This window comes from Balaenoptera acutorostrata, chromosome 1 (genome assembly GCF_949987535.1).
Source record: "Balaenoptera acutorostrata chromosome 1, mBalAcu1.1, whole genome shotgun sequence".
NCBI lineage: Eukaryota > Metazoa > Chordata > Mammalia > Artiodactyla > Balaenopteridae > Balaenoptera > Balaenoptera acutorostrata.
Window position 1 is genome coordinate 105,111,280 of NC_080064.1, and position 20,354 is coordinate 105,131,633.

General features: G+C 39.4%; 1 protein-coding gene across 1 annotated transcript in view; it reads left to right on the top strand.

Annotated features, from left to right (window-relative positions):
- WDR3 (WD repeat domain 3) overlaps positions 1 to 20,354 on the top strand; it is a 45,100-nt gene that overhangs the window by 15,569 nt on the left and 9,177 nt on the right. Inside the window, exons 12-21 of the mRNA XM_057553244.1 lie at positions 2,148 to 2,241; positions 4,834 to 4,935; positions 6,187 to 6,272; positions 6,441 to 6,576; positions 7,300 to 7,356; positions 8,395 to 8,495; positions 8,724 to 8,835; positions 8,982 to 9,116; positions 9,403 to 9,453; positions 9,985 to 10,050. Coding sequence (XP_057409227.1) covers positions 2,148 to 2,241; positions 4,834 to 4,935; positions 6,187 to 6,272; positions 6,441 to 6,576; positions 7,300 to 7,356; positions 8,395 to 8,495; positions 8,724 to 8,835; positions 8,982 to 9,116; positions 9,403 to 9,453; positions 9,985 to 10,050 — 940 coding nt within the window. The remainder of the gene's footprint in view (positions 1 to 2,147; positions 2,242 to 4,833; positions 4,936 to 6,186; positions 6,273 to 6,440; positions 6,577 to 7,299; positions 7,357 to 8,394; positions 8,496 to 8,723; positions 8,836 to 8,981; positions 9,117 to 9,402; positions 9,454 to 9,984; positions 10,051 to 20,354) is intronic.

The window sequence follows — 20,354 nt, forward strand, 5'->3', positions numbered from 1 at the left end:
CAGATACGCTGTAATATCTCCCATCTTGAAGGAAATAATCCTGTCTCATCCTTATCTCTCTCTCCAATTATCTCCCCCCATCCTCTGACTCCTTTTCTCCATCAGGCCTTTATCCCCACCATTTCACCAAAACAGCTCTTGTCATCTCATCAGTGGTGTTCATGTTTCTAAATCCAGTGACCTATAAGCTTCGTTTGACACTCTCTTTGAATTGATAACTTTTCTCCTCTTTGAAACAGTTTGAATTTCATTACTTCCTCTTTCTCTGTGGGCTGTTTTTTTTTTCTCAGTCTTGGCTAGACCCTTCTTATTTTGCTGACCTCTAACTGTTGGAATACTTCAGGGCAGAGTCTTTGAACCTTTTCTCTGTCTACCCTCACTTTCTGTGATCTCTGGTCAGGTGGCTTTCTATATGCTGATGACGCTTAAATTTCTATCTCTAGCCATAGCCTCTCCCTGAACTTCAGACTCATATGTCCACATCTTTTGTTTGTATCACCCTTGGATGTCTAATTAGGCATCTCAGATTTTTATATGTCTAAACCATACTTGTGATCTTCATTTCTTCAATAGTCTCCCCACCCTCGGTTCCTACAGACTTCCCCATATTAGTAAATAATTACTTCCTGTGGTTTTTCTAGCCCAAATCCTTGTAGCTATTCTTGATTCTCTCATGTCCAGTGCATTAGCAAATCCTATCAGCTCTACCTTCAAAACTTCCCTGGTGGTCCAGTGGTTAAGAATACACCCACCAATGCAGAGGACACAGGTTCGATCCCTGGTCCAGGAAGATCCCACATGCCACAGGGCAACTTAAGTCCGTGTGCCACAACTACTGAGCCTGCTCTCTAGAGCCTGCGAGCTGCAACTACTGAGCCTGCATGCCACAACTACTGAAGCCCGCGCACTCTAGAGCCTGTGCACTGCAACTCCTGAGCCCACACGCTGCAACTACTGAAGCCAACGTGCCTAGAGCCCATGCTCTGCAACGAGGAGCCACCTCAATGAGAAGCCCGCGCACCGCAATGAAGAGTAGCCCCTGCTCGCCACAACTAGAGAAAGCCAAGATGCAGCAACGAAGACCCAGTGCAGCCAAAAATTTAAAAAAAAAAAGTATTTAAGAAAAAAAAAACTTACCTGGAATTCAACCACATCTCATCACCTGCACTGCCATGACCTGGTTCAAACTACCAACATCTCTTATCTGTATTGTAATAGCTTTCTGACTGGTCTTCTATGCTTCCTTACTTGCCCCTCTGTGGTCTGTTCTCAACACAGCAGCCATTGTAATCTTTTTATAATGGAAGTTATATCACTTCCAGGAGCTCCATCTCACAAGGATTAACTACAAGCCACAGTCCTTACAGACATTGTCTCTTACCACTCTCGCCTTCTCCAGTGGAGCCCCCCTGGCCTTTTCGTTATCGCTTACAGGCGACAAGAATGTGCCTGTGTCATGGCTGTTGTGCTCCCTTTCTGCGTGGAACCATCTTCCCCTTTTGGCTAAGGCTTTCTCCCTCTCTTCTCATCACATGGCCATCCTGCTGTCCCCTTCCCACCCTTGTACTCTTGGTCCCCTTCCCCCAGTGTTGTTTCTCCATAGCACCTGCTAGCACCTGATACACCAATATTTGTCTCATTTCCAGCGGATGTTAAGCTTTATGAGATTTGGGGCCTTTTCTGTTTAATTCATTGTTATATCTCCTGCACCTAGAACGGTACCTGGCATTCAGTAAATGTTGAAGGAAGTGGGCATTTGATATCTGTTTGTTGCGTGCATGAATGTTTATGGTCCAATAAAATGAACTTTACTTGTAAGGATACAGTATGCTAATTCGACTTGCAGTCCTCTGGCCTCACTTCTTTGTAGTGGCAGATCGGGCTCTGTTGAGCCCAGCAGATGCTTTTCTCGGCTCTTTTGTAGAATCTGTTCCTTAGGATTGGGAGCTGCCATGAAAGAAAACAAAGTTAGGTGCCACTTACTAATTTCTCCCTTCACTGTAATAAGCCAGGGTTATTCAGACTTTATCCTTTCTCATATTGATCACTCTGTGTGGCTAAGTATGTATGAAACGTACATGCTGACCTCTCAGATGGAGAAGCAGGTTCTCTTAACATACAAGTTCTTTATTCCTTCTTTCTCACAGGTCTACACTGCAGTGTATTCGCACGATGACCTGCGAATATGCACTTTGCTCATTCTTTGTACCTGGTGATCGGCAGGTGGTCATAGGAACAAAGGTAAACAGGCTTTTCCATGGATTTGGGGGACTTTTTCTACTCAGTATTCTTAAAGTTGTTTGAGAAATCTGCTTCCTTTTTTAGCATATGGGAAATGTATTAGAGCCAGATAGTATGAGAGGGTGTTAGTTCATTGCCCTTTTTTTTTGAGGTTTTTATTTTTATTTAATTTATTTATTTTGGGCTGCATTGGGTTTTTGTTGCCGCGCACAGGCTTTCTCTAGTTGCGGCACGAGCAGGGGCCAATCTTTGTCACGGTGCGTGGGCTTCTCATTGCAGTGGCTTCTCTCGGGCTGTAGACACACGGGCTTCAGTAGTTGTGGCTCACGGGCTCCTGAGCGCAGGCTCAGTAGTTGTGGCTTGCGGGCTCTAGAGCGCAGGCTCAGTGGTTGTGGCGCATGGGCTTAGTTGCTCCGTGGCATGTGGGATCTTCCTGGACCAGGGATCGAACCCATGTCCCCTGCATCAGCAGGTGGATTCTTAACCACTGCACCACCAGGGAAGCGTGAGGTTTTTATTTTTAAGTTTTGTTTTCTTTGTGTGTTTTTTTTTTAAACCAAACCTTATGTCAAATTATGAAGAAAATTAAAATCATGACCTTGAGATAACTGTCACTAACATTTTGGAGATCAGCCTTTCATGCATCTTTTTATGAGCACACGTGTAATTGTGTTTTGAGAAGACTGATGATAAAAGACATTAAGTACCAGCATCATGCGTGGCAGATAGAAGCATTTGGTAAAGACAGCCTGACTGATGAAGTCCTCAGCTGCTAATCAGATTGGGAGATAACCATGAGGGAATAAGCAGACATGGATTTGGATTCAGGTTCTTCCCCTTACGAAATGGGTAATTTGGAGCAAGTCATGTAACTTCTCTTAGTGTGTTTCATTATCTATACAATGGATTGGTGACACTTGCTTTTTGGCAGAGCCTTTTGTGCCAGATGGGCCTAGGTTTGAATCCCAGCTCTTCCACTTACTGGCTATAAGACCTTTTGGGCAAGTTACTCAACCCTGTGAGCCTTAGTTTTTTCATGTAAAATGATGTAAATAACCTGCCTCACAGTCTGCAAAGCACTTAGCACAGAGACTGGCTCCCAGCAAATAACTAATAAATAAGAACTTGTAGCAGAAGTAGCACGAATGGTAGTAGTAGGGGTGGTAGTGGGAATAAAGTGGAATAAGGTCTATGGAATATTTTGAAAAGTGCTTTGCAAGTATTTGTCATTATTATCCCCCTAAACTAATGCCATGTGTGCATGATTATTTTGTTAGAAAAACCTATGTTATCATAATGGATATTTTTGGTCCAGCAAAAAGTGTAAAGTAAGCTGGAGAGGTTTTAGGGTCAATGTCAGTGAAAGCACATTAAATTTCAGTTAAAGGGCTTCCCTGGTGGCGCAGTGGTTAAGAATCCGCCTGCCGATGCAGGGGATATGGGTTTGAGCCCTGGTCTGGGAAGATCCCATGTGCCGTGGAGCAGCTAAGCACCACAACTACTGAGCCTGCGCGTCTGGAGCCTGTGCTCCGCAACAAGAGAGGCCACGATAGTGAGAGGCCCGCGCACAGCGATGAAGAGTGGCCCCCGCTTGCCGCAACTAGAGAAAGCCCTAGCACAGAAACGAAGACCCAACACAGCAATCAATCAATCAATCAATAAATAAATCTTTAAAAAAAAAAAAAAATTTCAGTTAAAAGTTTTCCTCATTTTTCATTCATTGTTTTAACAAATGTCCATCCACTATCTGCTGTTGGGAAAACATTTTGCAAATTGCTTCAAAGACTATTTGTATGACTCAGACAGAACCCCTAGCCTAGTCTCTGTACCATGCTGCTGACATACATGATCTCATTTCATCCCCACAACAGCTTAGAGGGGTTGGTGATATAAAGTCCATTTTTCAGATGGAACAACGGGCTCATGGAGATGAATTTACCCACAGTCAGAGTTAGAGAGAGGCAGCCCTGGGAGTCAAGTCTTCTACTTACGTTCTTTCCACCCCACGTGCACAGGCTTGTCGTAGAGCAGGCTTTGCCACTGTGTGTGTTCCGTGCTGGCACCGTGACCACAGCGTGTGCATGGTCTAAACAGGAAGCGTGGCTGATAGTTTTCTAAGCTACTGTGATGTGTTTTTTTCAAGTTCATTGCCCTCCCTAGCATGGTAGGTAGTATTTCTCGTTATCAGTGTATTCTAGAAGGGGGAAATCAAGAGTCGGTTAAGCCAACTACCGTAGAGGATAGCCCACTTAAAGGACTGATTAAGTTTTTTTTAAAGGTTTTTAAGTTCCCCATTTGCTCTTATGTTTATTCTGATATGCCTGTGGCCATGCTATTTCCCTTTTGAAGTTGAGGAAACCAGTGGAAGTGACAGTAGTCCTGTACTACAAGGTCGTACTGTTCCTTAGTTGTACAGTATAGCAACCCTGCCAGGATTAACCCAACATGTCAGTAGGGGATTTAACAACATTTATTCACAGAGGAAGTACAGAGCATGGACCGTGGAAGCCCGTTTCCTGAGCAGTTAGCTACGTTGTTGCTGCTTGGCTAGGAAACGGTGTAGGTTGTGTGTTCATTTTGTGTCTTCCAAAGACAGGAAAGCTGCAGCTTTATGACTTGGCCTCAGGAAATCTGCTGGAGACAATAGATGCACATGATGGAGCTTTATGGTCCTTGTCTGTCTCTCCAGATCAGGTAACTAAACCAGATGTTAAGATCTGGGCTTCAGTCCTCTGGCTGTACTTCCCATTTCTTACATCAAGTTTTACTGCTGCCTAACAGGGATTTCTCTCAGGGTTTCTTTAAAGAAAGCCCACTTTTGTCTAATCTCTAGATTTTATATATGGTGCCGTATCTTGTGCCTGATAATATGAATAGCTGTCATTATGATTTGAGCTCTTGTTCAGCTGCTGTTGATCATCAGCTCCATGACATCAAATTGCTTACCCTCCTGACTTTTTACCAGTGGTTTGTGATACTTCTTAAGAGGAAATACTTCCTGGGGCAACACAATGTGGAGGACAGAGTAGACTTTTCTGCTCCCCTTTTAGTCCATACATCTATGACTATATAAATCTAGTGATTTTTTTAGTAAATATGTGAACCTTTTCAAGTCAATAACAGTGTGTTTCCCTTCAGAGGAGTCACCCTGGAGAACCGTGTACTTATTCCAGTAATGGTGCTGTTGCTCAGAACATTTTGAGATATTTTTTGACAACCCCTTAAGGGATTGTGGCCCATTTATTTGAATACTCCCAATGGTGGCAAACCTTCATTCATTGAAAGTAGATATTTTTGGAAAAAAACGGAACCTGGAATTTAGACTGGGTAATGCCATTTGGGGTCAGAAATGAAACAGCATTTAAAATTTAAATAGTAGTAACATCTAGCGTTTGTAGAGTGTTCTCTTTTCCAAAGTGTTTTCACGTCCATCATGTCATTATTGTTTTTTTCACAATGATTTTATGAACTAGGTAGTCTTTACAACTGCACCAACACTGAGGGTCATTATAAGGTTTTTTTCCCATGTTACAAATCTCTGAAATGGCAGAATAGACATTTGAGATCTAGTTTTCTCTGTGGTCCTTATAGTTTACACTAACACTAAAATGTGATAAAACCAATTGAATACTTCATAGCAAATTCTTTTGACTGTTGCCTTACCCTGTAGTGTTCACTGAGTCTTTCTTCCTGATGCTGAATGAAAGTATAACTAGAACTTTACACTACTTATCATCTGACTACGTTAGTCTCTGCTGGAAGTTCTCCAATAGGATCTGTGGTGGCATGCCCTAAAGAGCAATGAAGGGAGTTAAGGAAAAACCACATATCCTAATTCTTATCCCATGCCATTAAATAAAAATGGTCTTTTATACTATTTTGAGGTGTCTTATTAAAGTTTCTGTACTAAGATTTTTTTTAACGGAAATGTCATTTGATTTTCAGTGTGGCTTTGTGACAGGTGGTGCAGATAAATCTGTCAGGTTCTGGGATTTTGAGTTGGTGAAAGATGAAAACAGTACCCAGAAGAGGTGAGTGGACATTTTTTATTTGTGTCCATTTTTGGGGAGCGAAGATGGGGAACCATTGAATGGGTTTTTGACATGTATTGATATTTCTGTTGAGCTCCAGAGGGTTTTTGGAATTTTTTTGTGCCTTTGTAGAGTACTCATTTTTCTTGATGCTTTCTGTAATGCTAGGCTTTCTGTGAAGCAAACCCGAACCTTGCAACTAGATGAAGAAGTTCTGTGTGTCAGTTACTCTCCCAATCAAAAGCTGTTGGCTGTGTCTTTGCTGGACTGTACTGTGAAAATTTTCTATGTTGATACTTTAAAGGTACAGTGGTTATGCCTATGGATATTTGCTTTCTTTCTGACTGACCTTGGGTTGAGACTATAAAGAAGTGGCCTTGACTGTTCCCAGCAGTAGTATGTTTCTAAAAATTTGTGAATCAAAACATTGCAAGTGCACTGGGAAGGCTAGGGTTTTAAAAGAATCCTTTGGTTCATAAATTTTGTTTAAAGCAAGTTGTATTTCATACGTTCAGAAAATCTGTGGACAGAAAATCCTGTCGTAGCCAGTAGTTTTAAGAGCATTGCTAGGTGTCTTAGGCAGTGATTCCACACTTGGCTGTAAGTCAGGATCATTTGGGTTGCTTTTAAAAATATAGATTACTGGGCTCTACGCCCAGAGTCTCAGTGGGACTGGATTGGGCCTGGAAATATTGTTGTGAAACAAGTGCTCCAGAGACTTTTCAGCTAAGAGATCCAGAGAAGTCTCTGTTCCATATTCTGACTGAGGGAATCGGCTTCTGCAGCAGCCCTGGCTCCACTATATTGCAGCATTCTTGGCAAGTGCATGCAGGGGTTGTATGCTAGATATGGGTACAAGTCGCCTTCAGTGGTTTGACTGTCTTCTTTGAAACTACAGACATAAAGCAATCCAGAACAGTCTTAGCATTGTATTTAAAGTTATATTTTAGATCTACAGGTAATAAATTATGCCTGTATTTTATAGACATGAGTTATTTATATTCTTTTTTTTTTTTTTAATGTTTAGTTTTTTCTCTCACTGTATGGACACAAACTGCCTGTCATATGCATGGACATCTCTTATGTAAGTAAAATTTAAATAGTGTCTCAGTAACAGGTTGTCTTTTCTAAAATGCTGTCTTAGTTCTTGGCTTGATAGCTTCATTTTAGTGTTTTCCAGTTTGTTGTATAACTGACTATCCTAAAAAAAATTATAAAAATATATATTACAATCATACCTTAAATATATATATTTCTTTAATGCTTTTAGAATATTTTCACAGATACCTGAATTAATCCTCATAACCAACTCCCTGTTGTGGATTCCCCAAATAGTATTTTCATGTATAAAAATAATATAATTGGTAGAACACCCTAAAATATGAAGAACTTTCAAAAAGGCAGCCCCCTTTGTTCTGAAGTATAATGTTCGTAAGGAAAATGGAACTTTGCAATATTTACGGTATTTTGCATTATGTATATACTTCCAGTCTCTTGACCAAAGTCATATTTTTTGCAATGTCTAGTTATGATTAGGAGTGGCAATATATATTTAGAAACAATGTCTAGTCTGTGTAAAAGGAATTGGCCCCTGCTCTAGCTGTCTGCACTCAGTGCATTAACAGAATAAATTGGTGTCAGAAAATATTTTCAGTTTTCTTGTTATGTTGACAGCAATTTGAACTAGGTGCTAAAACAGGAAAGATAAGAGAATCAGTGATAGGAGACATGGCATAAAAAGGGCTAGGTCGTAAACATTCTATATAGTAGATTCTTTCCCAGCCTCATTCTTCTCTTTCCCTCTTCTCTCCCCACAAACTCTATGACAGAGATTAGAGATTCTTTATTCTATCTATTGAACAAAGTAAACATAACCTACATCAAGGCACAACACTGTCCTGTAGCAGGACCAAAACATCTAAGCCACAGAGTTCTTGCTCACTTACAAGCTTTTTAAGTAGATCTGTAGGTAAAAGCAAGGATGTAGGTGCTCTTGGTAAAGAGATGAAATTAATTTTTTGGCATTAATGTTTTTGAAAGAAATGGTTTACATGTTCTGGTTAGCTTTTCTCCAATTAGAGTTTCAGATAATCAAGTAATGTTTTACTTCTCTTCCTCCTAGGATGGAGCGCTGATAGCAACTGGCTCTGCCGACAGGAACGTGAAGATCTGGGGTCTGGACTTTGGGGACTGCCACAAGTCTCTGTTTGCACATGATGACAGGTAGGTGTCATCTCTTCAAAGACCTCCCGTTGAGTCACCTGTAGGTATCATTTCCCGGGAGCATCTGTGTCTATTATTTAGTGTTCTCAGATAGTCAGAAATGAAAAATTCTAAAATGTAAATAGTCAGACACTCTAGAACTAGCTGTTCAAAAGCTATTTATGTGTATAAGACTCTTTTTAATGATGAGGAATTTGATGACATTTGAGTACTTCTCTCACTTTTCAGTGTGATGTACCTAAAGTTTGTACCCAAGTCTCACCTCTTCTTCACTGCTGGGAAAGACCATAAGATTAAGCAGTGGGATGCAGACAAATTTGAACACATACAAACTCTGGAGGTAACCTCTTGCCTGCTTTGCTTGCTCGGTACTTAAGAACTTCTTTTAAGATCAAGTGTTGATTTCCCACTAATGTAAGCAGTTAGCGGTCTACGAATAAGGTATTCTTACTCAGGATTTTTGTTTTTTGTCCTTTCTCTCTGCAGGGGCATCACCAGGAAATATGGTGCTTGGCTGTAAGCCCCAGTGGGGACTATATTGTATCATCGTCCCATGACAAATCTCTGAGACTTTGGGAGAGAACAAGGGAGCCTCTTATTCTTGAGGAAGAAAGGGAGATGGTAAGGAGTTCAGCCTTGGTTACAAGTGTGCTGGTGGGTGTCAGTATCTGACACACTGTCTCAGCTCGATTTTCCTGTCTAGTGCTGTCACACCTCAGTCAGTGCAAGTCCATTGAGCTCCAAAAGATGTTTCCAAGACTGCTGACACCACTTCGGCAGCCAAGGGGAGACAGAGATGCCATAAGGGGGTTGGATTGTGAAAGAAGCAGCTTCTCACTGTCTCATTTCACTTCACATAGGGGTCATGTTTTTTCTTTGAAATTAATTCATATCTATCTCTTTTCAGCAAAGGGAAGCAGAATATGAGGAGAGTGTGGCCAAAGAAGACCAACCAGTAGTAAGTCAATCTTTCAGGACCCTCAGACTGTGTCCTGTAATTATCTTATTGGAATTTACTGTAATTGCAAGAATTTCTAATGGGATTAGAATTGGGACTAGATGCCAAAGTCGTCCGCAGCTGATATGGGAAGGAATCTGTGTAGTCCTTCTTAATCCAGCTGTATATCCTGATTTTATGGGACAAATGATTGACCAGATTTGGTATTAAATGATTGTCGTTCTGGCTTTTTTTTTTTAAGGAGGCTTCAGGCAGTTGTTTCACTGTAAATCAAAAATCAGAAAAAATTTGAGAAATTGGGCATTCTCTTTAAACATGTGTTGTAGAGCAGGGTATTCTTCTGGTAATGCATATAACACATTTAACATAGTGTCTGGCACTTACTAAGTACTGAGTTAATGGTAGCTGATAACACCATGTAACAGTCATCATAACACAGTAATGTCTATTCTTTTCTGGATATAAGATTAATTTATTGGCTCTTTAACACCTGTCAATGATATTGTTAAAGGATCTCTTTGTTCCTGGCAGGTTCCGGGAGAGACTCAAGGTGACAATTACTTTACTGGAAAGAAAACTATTGAAACGGTCAAAGCAGTAAGTTGATACTGGAATGCAGTATCTCATTTTTTATTTTTTTTTAATTTCCAAAAAGTATTTTATTAAAATCTAAAGAAAAACACAAAGGAAACAATTATAAGAAATAAAAACACCATGAAATTGCCCTTTTTCTAGATTTGACCCTAAAATCACCAAATAAGTGTTAAGAGCCCCTATTCTAATCTCTTCACTTTATGGCAGTAGTTCTCAAAGTGGAGCCCCCAGACCAGAAGCATCAGCATCCCCTGAGAACTTGTTAGAAAAGGAACATCTCAGGCCCTAGCCCAAACCTGCTGAATCTGAATCACAGGGGTGGGGTGAGCAATAAGTGGGGGTTTTTTTGTTTGTTTGCTTTTTTGATTATAGACTCTTTTTTTAAATTGAAGTGTAGTTGATTTATAATGTGTTAATTTTTGCTGTACAGCAAAGTAATTCAGTTATATATACATTCTTATAAATTCTTTTCCATTATGGTTTATCATAGGATACTGAATATAGTTCCCTGTGCTATACAGTAGGACCTTGATGTTTATCCATTCCATATATAATAGTTTACATCTGCTAACCCCAACCTCCTACTCCATCCATCCCCCAAAGCAGCCATAAGTCTGTTCTCTATGTCTGTGAGTCTGTCTCTGTTTTGTAGATAGGTTCATTTGTGTCATGTTTTAGATTCTAATATAAGGGATATCATATGGTATTTGTCTCTCTTTCTGACTTCACTTAGTATGATAATCTCTAGTTGCATCCATGTTGCTGCAAATGGCATATTTTGTTCTTTTTTATGGTTCAGTAGTATTCCATTGTACATTTGTACCACATCTTTTTTTTTTTAACATCTTTTTTTTTTTTTTTTTTTTTTAAATTTATTTATTTTATTTATTTATTTTTGGCTGTGTTGGGTCTTCGTTGCTGTGTGCGGGCTTTCTCTAGTTGCGGCGAGCGGGGGCTACTCTTCATTGCGGTGCGCAGGCTTCTCATTGCGGTGGCTTCTCTTATTGTGGAGCACGGGCTCTAGGCGCATGGGCTTCAGTAGTTGTGGCACTTGGGCTCAGTAGTTGTGGCTCACAGGCTCTAGAGCGCAGGCTCAGTAGTTGTGGCGCACGAGCTTAGTTGCTCTGCGGCATGTGGGATCTTCCCGGACCAGGGCTCGAACCCGTGTCCCCTGCATTGGCAGGCGGATTCTTAACCACTGCGCCACCAGGGAAGCCCTTTTTTTAACATCTTGATTGGGGTATAATGGCTTTACATTTTTGTGTTAGTTTCTGCTGTATAACAAAGTGAATCAGCTATACGTATATATATATCCCCATATCCCCTCCCTCTTGTGTCTTCCTCCCACCCTCCCTATCCCACCCCTCTAGTGTACCACATCTTCTTTATCCATTCATCTGTTGATGGACATCTAGGTTGTTTCCATGTCTTGGCTATTGTGAATAGTGCTGCTATGAACATAAGGGTGCACGTATCTTTTTCGATTAGAGTTTTGTCTGGATATATGCCCAGGAGTGGGATTGATGGATCATATGGTAATTCTATTTTTAGTTTCTTGAGGAACCTCCATACTGTTTTCCATAGTGGCTGTACCAACTTACATTTCCACCAACAGTGTAAGAGGGTTCCCTTTTCTTCACATCCTCTCCAACGTTTATTATTTGTAGAGTTTTTAATGTGGCCATTCTGACCACTGTGAGGTAGTACCTCACTGTAGTTTTGATTTGTATTTCTCTAATAATTAGCAGTGTTGAGCATCTTTTCATGTGCCTATTGGCCATCTGTATTTCTTTGGAGAAATGTCTATTTAGGTCTTCTGCCCATTTTTCGAATGGGTTGTTTGTTTTTTTGTTGTAGAGTTGTATGAGCTGTTTGTATGTTTTGGAAATTAAGTCCTTCTCAGTCACATCGTTTACAAATATTTTCTCCCATTCTGTAGGTTGTCTTTTCGTTTTTTTTATGGTTTCCTTTGCTGTGCAGAAGCTTGTAAGTTTGATTATGTCCCATTTAATTATTTTTGTTTTTATTTCTATTGCCTTGGGAGACTGACCTAAGAAAACATTGGTACTATTTATGTCAGAATGTTTTGTCTGTGATCTCTTCTAGGAATTTTATGGTGTCATGCCTTATGTTTAAGTCTTTAAGCCATTTTGAGTTTATTTCTTTGTATGGTGAGAGGGTGTGTTCTAACTTCATCAGTTTACATGCAGCTGTCCAGCTTTCCCAACACCACTTGCTGAAGAGACTGTCTTTTTCCCATTGTATGTTCTTGCCTCCTTTGTTGAAGGTTACTTGACAGTAGGTGTGTGGGTTTATTTCTGAGCTCTGTATTCTGTTCCATTGATCCATATGTCTGTTTTTGTGCCAGTACCATGCTGTTTTGATTACTGTAGCTTTGTAGTATTGTCTGAAGTCTGGGAGGGTTATGCCTCCTGCTTTGTTCTTTTTCTTCAGGATTGCTTTGGCAATTCTGGGTCTTTTATGGTTCCATATAAATTTTAGGATTATTTGTTCTAGTTCTGTGAAAAATGTTATGGGTAATTTGATAGGGATCGCATTAAATCTGTAAATTGCCTTGGGTGGTATGCCCATTTTAACAGTATTAATTCTTCCAGTCCAAAAACATGGGCTATGTTTCCATTTCTTTTTTTTTTTTAAATTTATTTATTTATTTATTTATTTATTTATTTATTTATTTATTTATTTATTTCTGCCTGCATTGGGTCTTCATTGCTGCATGCAGGCTTTCTCTAGTTGTGGCGTGTGGGGGCTACTCTTCGTTGCAGTGCACAGGCTCTAGGCGCGCAGGCTGCAGGAGTTGTGGCTTGCAGGCTCTAGAGCGTGGGCTCAGTAGTTGTGGCACATGGACTTAGTTGCTCCGCGGCATGTGGGATCTTCCTGGACCCGGGCTTGAACCCGTGTGCCCTGTGTTGGCAGACAGATTCTTAACTACTGTGCCACCAGGGAAGTCCCTAACTTTCCATTTCGTTGAATCATCTCCAGTTTTCTTTATTAAGGTTTTATAGTTCTCAGTGTAGAAGTCTTTCACTTTTTTGGTCAGGTCTATTGCTAAGTACTTTATTTTTGGGTTGCGATTTTGAAAGGTATTTTGGTTTTTTTGGATGTAATGTCCTGAAAATATCAATTAAGTCTAACTCTTCTATTGTGTCATTTAAGATCTCTGTTGCCTTGATTTTCTGTCTAGAAGATCTGTCCATTGATGTGAGTAGGGTGTTAAAGTCTCCTACTATTATTGTATTGTCAGTTTTTCCCTTTATGTATATTAGTATTTTCTTTTTATTTAAATTTATTTATTTTTATTTTTGGCTGCGTTGGGTCTTTGTTGCTGCACGTGGGCTTTCTCTAGTTGCAGCGAGTGGGGACTACTCATCGTTGCGGTGCATGGGCTTCTCATTGTGGTAGCTTCTCTTTGTTGTGGAGCACGGGCTCTAGGTGCACAGGCTTCAGTAGTTGTGGCACCTAGGCTCAGTAGTTGTGGCTCGCGGGCTCTAGAGCGCAGGCTCAGTAGTGGCGCATGGTCTTAGTTGCTCCGCGGCATGTGAGATCTTCCCGTACCAGGGCTCGAACTCGTGTCCCCTGGATTGGCAGGCGGACACTTAACCACTGCGTCACCAGGGAAGTCCCTGTATATTAGTATTTGTTTTATATATTTGGGTGCTCCTATATTGGGTGCATATATGTTGATGAGTGTAAACTCCTCTTCTTGTATTGATCCTTTTATTATTATATAGTGTCCTTCTTTATCTTTCTTTATGGGCTTTGTTTTAAAGTCTGTTTTGTCCAATGTGAGTATTGCAAACCCAGCTTTCTTGTCATTTCTGTTTGCATGAAATATCTTTTTGCATCCCCTCCCTTTCAATATTTCATCTTTGTCCCTTTTTCTTTGTTTTTCCTTTTGTGGTTTAATGATTTTCTTTCGTATTATGTCCTTTTTGGTTTTTGTGAATCTGTTGTATGTTTTTCATTTGTAGTTATCCTGATTTTCAAGTATGTTAACCCCATCCTATATCTACTTGCCTTAGACTTGTAGTCATATAGGCTCAAACACATTCTAGGAAATGAAAAAAAGAAAAATCTACCTTTTCTTACTCTCCTCACCCACATTTTATGATTTTGATGTCCTGTTTTACATCTTGATGTTCATGCTTTTCCTGTTCATTGTGATATCATCACGTTCACAAAAATTTTAATTTTTTTTTTTAATCTGTGTATTGGCTTATTTATGTGAGTTGCTTTCCAATTGTGACTTTTCTCTTTCCTATATATTCTTCCTGCTTTTTCTGCTTAGAGAGTACCTTTCAATATTTGCTTTAGGATAGGTTTAGTATTGCTATATTCTTTTAGTTTTTGCTTGTCTGAGAAATTCTTTATCCCTCCTTCTATTCTAAATGATAATCTTGCTGGCTAGAGTATCCTCGGATGCACATTCTTCCCTTTCAGGACTTTATATATATCTTGCCACTCCCTTCTGGCCTGCAGTGTTTCTGTAGAGAAATCTGCTGATAGCCTTATGGGGGTTCCCTTGTAATTAACTGGTTTTTTCTTGCTGCCTTGAGAATCCTCTCTTCATCTTTAACTTGTGCCTTTTTTTTTGTTTTTTTTACATCTTTATTGGAGTACAATTGCTTTACAACGGTGTGTTAGTTTCTGCTTTGTAAGAAAGTGAATCAGATACACATATACATATGTTCCCATATCTCTTCCCTCTTGCATCTCCCTCCCTCCCATCCTCCCTATCCCACCCCTCTAGGTGGTCACAAATCACCGAGCTGATCTCTCTGTGCTATGCGGCTGCTTCCCACTAGCTATCTATTTTACATTTAGTAGTGTATATATGTCCATACCACTCTCTCACTTTGCCACAGCTTGCCCTTCCCCCTCCCCATACCCTCAAGTCCATTCTCTAGTAGGTCTGTGTCTTTATTCCCGTCTTGCCACTAGGTTCTTCATGACCTTTTTTTTTTTTTTTCGTAGATTCCATATATATATGTTAGCATACTGTATTTGTTTTTCTCTTTCTGACTAACTTCACTCTGTCTGACAGAGTCTACCTCCATCCACCTCACTACAAATAACTCAATTTTGTTTCTTTTTATGTCTGAGTAATACTCCATTTTATATATGTGCCACATCTTCTTTATCCATTCATCCGATGATGGACACTTAGGTTGCTTCCATGTCCTGGCTATTGTAAATAGACCTGCAATGAACATTTTGGTACATGACTCTTTGAATTATGGTTTTCTCAGGGTATATGCCCAGTAGTGGGATTGCTGGGTCGTATGGTAGTTCTATTCTTAGTTTTCTAAGGAACCTCCATACTGTTCTCCATAGTGGCTGTATCAATTTATATTCCCACCAACAGTGCAAGAGTGTTCCCTTTTCTCCACACCCTCTCCAGCATTTATTGTTTCTAGATTTTTTGATGATGGCCATTCTGACCGGTGTGAGATGATACCTCATTGTAGTTTTGACTTGCATTTCTCTAATGATTAAGGATGTTGAGCATTCTTTCATGTGTTTGTTGGCAATCTGTATACCTTCTTTGGAGAAATGTCTATTTAGGTCTTCTGCCCATTTTTGGATTGGGTTGTTTGTTTTTTTGTTATTGAGCTGCATGAGCTGTTTGTAAATTTTGGAGATTAATCCTTTGTCAGTTGCTTCATTTGCAAATATTTTCTCCCATTCTGAGGGTTGTCTTTTGGTCTTGTTTACGGTTTCCTTTGCTGTGCAAAAGCTTTTAAGTTTTATTAGGCCCCATTTGTTTAGTTTTGTTTTTATTTCCATTTTTCTAGGAGCTGGGTCAAGAAGGATCTTGCTGTGATTTATGTCATAGAGTGTTCTGCCTGTGTTTTCCTCTAAGAGTTTGATAGTGTCTGGCCTTACACTTAGATCTTTAATCCATTTTGAGTTTATTTTTGTTTATCAAAGATAAGGTGACCATATGTGCGTGGGTTTATCTCTGGGCTTTCTATCCTGTTCCATTGATCTATGTTTCTGTTTTTGTGCCAGTACCAAACTGTCTTGATTACTGTAGCTTTGTAATATAGTCTGAAGTCAGGGAGCCTGATTCCTCCAGCTCCATTTTTCATTCTCAAGATTGCTTTGGCTATTCGGGGTCTTTTGTGTTTCCATACAAATTGTGAAATTTTTTGTTCTAGTTCTGTGAAAAATGCCAGTGGTAGTTTGATAGGGATTTCATTGAATCTGTAGATTGCTTTGGGTAGTAGAGTCATTTTCACAGTGTTGATTCTTCCAATCCAAGAACATGGTATATCTCTCCATCTATTTGTATCATCTTTGATTTCTTTTATCAGTGTCTTATAATTTTCTGCATACAGGTCTTTTGTCTCCTTAGGTAGGTTTATTCCTAGATATTTTATTCTTTTTGTTGCAGTGGTAAATGGGAGTGTTTTCTTAATTTCACTTTCAGATTTTTCATCATTAGTGTATAGGAATGCAAGAGATTTCTGTGCATTAATTTTGTATCCTGCTACTTTACCAAATTCATTGATTAGCTCTAGTAGTTTTCTCGTAGCATCTTTAGGATTCTCTATGTGTAGTATCATGTCATCTGCAAACAGTGACAGCTTTACTTCTTTTCTGATTTGGATTCCTTTTATTTCTTTTTCTTCTCTGATTGCTATGGCTAAAATTTCCAAAACTATGTTGAATAATAGTGGTGAGAGTGGGCAACCTTGTCTTGTTCCTGATCTTAGTGGAAATGGTTTCAGTTTTTCACCATTGAGGACAATGTTGGCTGTGGGTTTGTCATATATGGCCTTTATTATGTTGAGGAAAGTTCCCTCTATGCCTACTTTCTGCAGGGCTTTTATCACAAATGGGTGTTGAATTTTGTCGAAAGCTTTCTCTGCATCTATTGAGATGATCATATGGTTTTTCTCCTTCAATTTGTTAATATGGTGTATCACGTTGATTGATTTGCGTATATTGAAGAATCCTTGCATTCCTGGAATAAACCCCACTTGATCATGGTGTATGATCCTTTTGATGTGCTGTTGGATTCTGTTTGCTAGTATTTTGTTGAGGATTTTTGCATCTATGTTCATCAGTGATATTGGCCTGCAGTTTTCTTTCTTTGTGACATCTTTGTCTGGTTTTGGTATCAGGGTGATGGTGGCCTAGTAGAATGAGTTGGGGAGTGTTCCTTCCTCTGCAATATTTTGGAAGAGTTTGAGAAGGATAGGTGTTAGCTCTTCTTTAAATGTTTGATAGAATTCGCCAGTGAAGCCATCTGGTCCTGGGCTTTTGTTTGTTGGAAGATTTTTAATCACAGTTTCAATTTCAGTGCTTGTGATTGGTCCGTTCATATTTTCTATTTCTTCCTGGCTCAGTCTCGGTAGGTTGTGCATTTCTAAGAATCTGTCCATTTCTTCCAAGTTGTCCATTTTATTGGCATAGAGTTGCTTGTAGTAATCTCTCATGATCATTTGTATTTCTGCAGTGTCAGTGGTTACTTCTCCTTTTTCATTTCTAATTCTCTTGATTTGGGTCTTCTCCCTTTTTCTCTTGATGAGTCTGGCTAATGGTTTATCAATTTTGTTTATCTTCTCGAAGAACCAGCTTTTAGTTTCATTGATTTTTGCTATTGTTTCCTTCATTTCTTTTTCATTTATTTCTGATCTGATCTTTATGATTTCTTTTCTTCTGCTAGCTTTGGGGTTTTTTTGCTCTTCTTTCTCTAATTGCTTTAGGTGCAAGGTTAGGTTGTTTATTCGAGATGTTTCCTGTTTCTTGATGTAGGCTTGTATTGCTATAAACTTCCCTCTTAGCACTGCTTTTGCTGCATCCCATAGGTTTTGGGTCGTTGTGTCTCCATTGTCATTTGTTTCTAGGTATTTTTTGATTTCCCCTTTGATTTCTTCAGTGATCACTTCGTTATTAAGCAGTGTATTGTGTAGCCTACATGTGTTTGTATTTTTTACAGCTCTTTTCCTGTAATTGATATCTAGTCTCATAGCATTGTAGTCAGAAAAGATACTTGATACGATTTCAATTTTCTTAAATTTACCAAGGCTTGATTTGTGACCCAAGATATGATCTATCCTGGAGAATGTTCCATGAGCACTTGAGAAAAATGTGTATTCTGTTGTTTTTGGGTGGAATGTCCTATAAATATCAATTAAGTCCATCTTGTTCAATGTATCATTTAAAGCTTGTGTTTCCTTATTTTCATTTTGGATGATCTGTCCATTGGTGAAAGTGGGGTGTTAAAGTTCCCTACTATGATTGTGTTGCTGTCGATTTCCCCTTTTATGGCTGTTAGTATTTGCCTTATGTATTGAGGTGCTCCTATGTTGGGTGCATAAATATTTACAATTGTTATACCTTCCTCTTGGATCGATCCCTTGATCATTATATAGTGTCCTTCTTTGTCTCTTGTAATAGTCTTTATTTTAAAGTCTATTTTGTCTGATATGAGAATTGCTACTCCAGCTTTCTTTTGATTTCCATTTGCATGGAATATCTTTTTCCATCCCCTCACTTTCAGTCTGTATGTATCTCTAGGTCTGAAGTGGGTCTCTTGTAGACAGCATATATATGGGTCTCATTTTTGTATCCATTCAGTCAGTCTGTGTCTTTTGTTGGGAGCATTTAATCTATTTACATTTAAGGTAATTATCGATATGTATGTTCCCATTCCCATTTTCTTAAATGTTTTGGGTTTGTTATTGTAGGTGTTTTCCTTCTCTTTTGTTTCTTGCCTAGAGAAGTTCGTTTAGCATTTGTTGTAAAGCTGGTTTGGTGGTGCTGGACTCTCTCAGCTTTTGCTTCTCTATAAAGTTTTAATTTCTCCATCAAATCTGAATGAGATCCTTGCTGGGTAGAGTAACCTTGGTTGTAGGTTTTTCTCCTTCATCACTTTAAATATGTCCTGCCACTCCCTTCTGGCTTGCAGAGTTTCTGCTGAAAGATCAGCTGTTAACCTTATGGAGATTCCCTTGTGTGTTATTTGTTGTTTTTCCCTTGCTGCTTTTAATATGTTTTATTTAAATTTAATTTTTGATAGTTTGATTAACATGTGTCTTGGCGTGTTTCTCCTTGGATTTATCCTGTATGGGACTCTCTGTGCTTCTTGGACTTGATTAACTATTTCCTTTCCCATATTAGGGAAGTTTTCAACTATAATTTCTTCAAATATTTTCTCAGTCCCTTTCTTTTTCTCTTCTTCTTCTGGCACCCCTATAATTCGAATGTTGGTGCGTTTAATGTTGTCCCAGAGGTCTCTGAGACTGTCCTCAGTTCTTTTCATTCTTTTTTCTTTATTCTGCTCTGCAGTAGTTATTTCCACTATTTTATCTTCCAGGTCACTTATCCGTTCTTTTGCCTCAGTTATTCTGCTATTGATCCCTTCTAGAGTATTTTTAATTTCATTTATTGTGTTGTTCATCGTTGCTTGTTTCCTCTTTAGTTCTTTTAGGTCCTTGTTAAATGTTTCTTGCATTTTGTCTATTCTATTTTCTAGATTTTGGATCATCTTTACTATCATTATTCTGAATTCTTTTTCAGGTAGACTGCCTATTTCCTCTTCATTTGTTAGGTCTGGTGTGTTTTTACCTTGCTCCTTCATCTGCTGTGTGTTTTTCTGTCTTCTCATGTTGCTTATCTTACTGTGTTTGAGGTCTCCTTTTAGCAGGCTGCAGGTTCATAGTTCCCATTGTTTTTCATGTCTGTCCCCAGTGGCTAAGGTTGGTTCAGTGGGTTGTGTAGGCTTCCTGGTGGAGGGGACTAGTGCCTGTGTTCTGGTGGATGAGGCTGGATCTTGTCTTTCTGGTGGGCAGTTCCACGTCTGGTGGTGTGTTTTGGGGTGTCTGTGGCCTCATTATGATTTTAGGCAGCCTCTCTGCTAATTTAATGGGGTTGTGTTCCTGTCTTGCTAGTTGTTTGGCATAGGGTGTCCAGCACTGTAGCTTGCTGGTCGTTGAGTGAAGCTGGATCTTGGCGTTGAGATGGAGATCTCTGGAAGATTTTTGCCGTTTGGTATTATGTGGAGCTGGGAGGTCTCTTGTGGACCAGTGTCCTGGAGTTGGCTCTCCCACCTCAGAGGCACAGCCCTGATGCCTGGCAGGAGCACCAAGAGCCTTTCATCCACACGGCTCAGAATAAAAGGGAGAAAAAATAGAAAGAGGATAAAATAAAAGCAATATAAAAGATAATAAAGTTATTAAAATAAAAAGATAAAAATTATTAAGAAAAAAATTTTATTTTAAAGTTTAAAAAAACAAAAAAAAACGGACGGACAGAACCCTAGGACAAATGGTGAA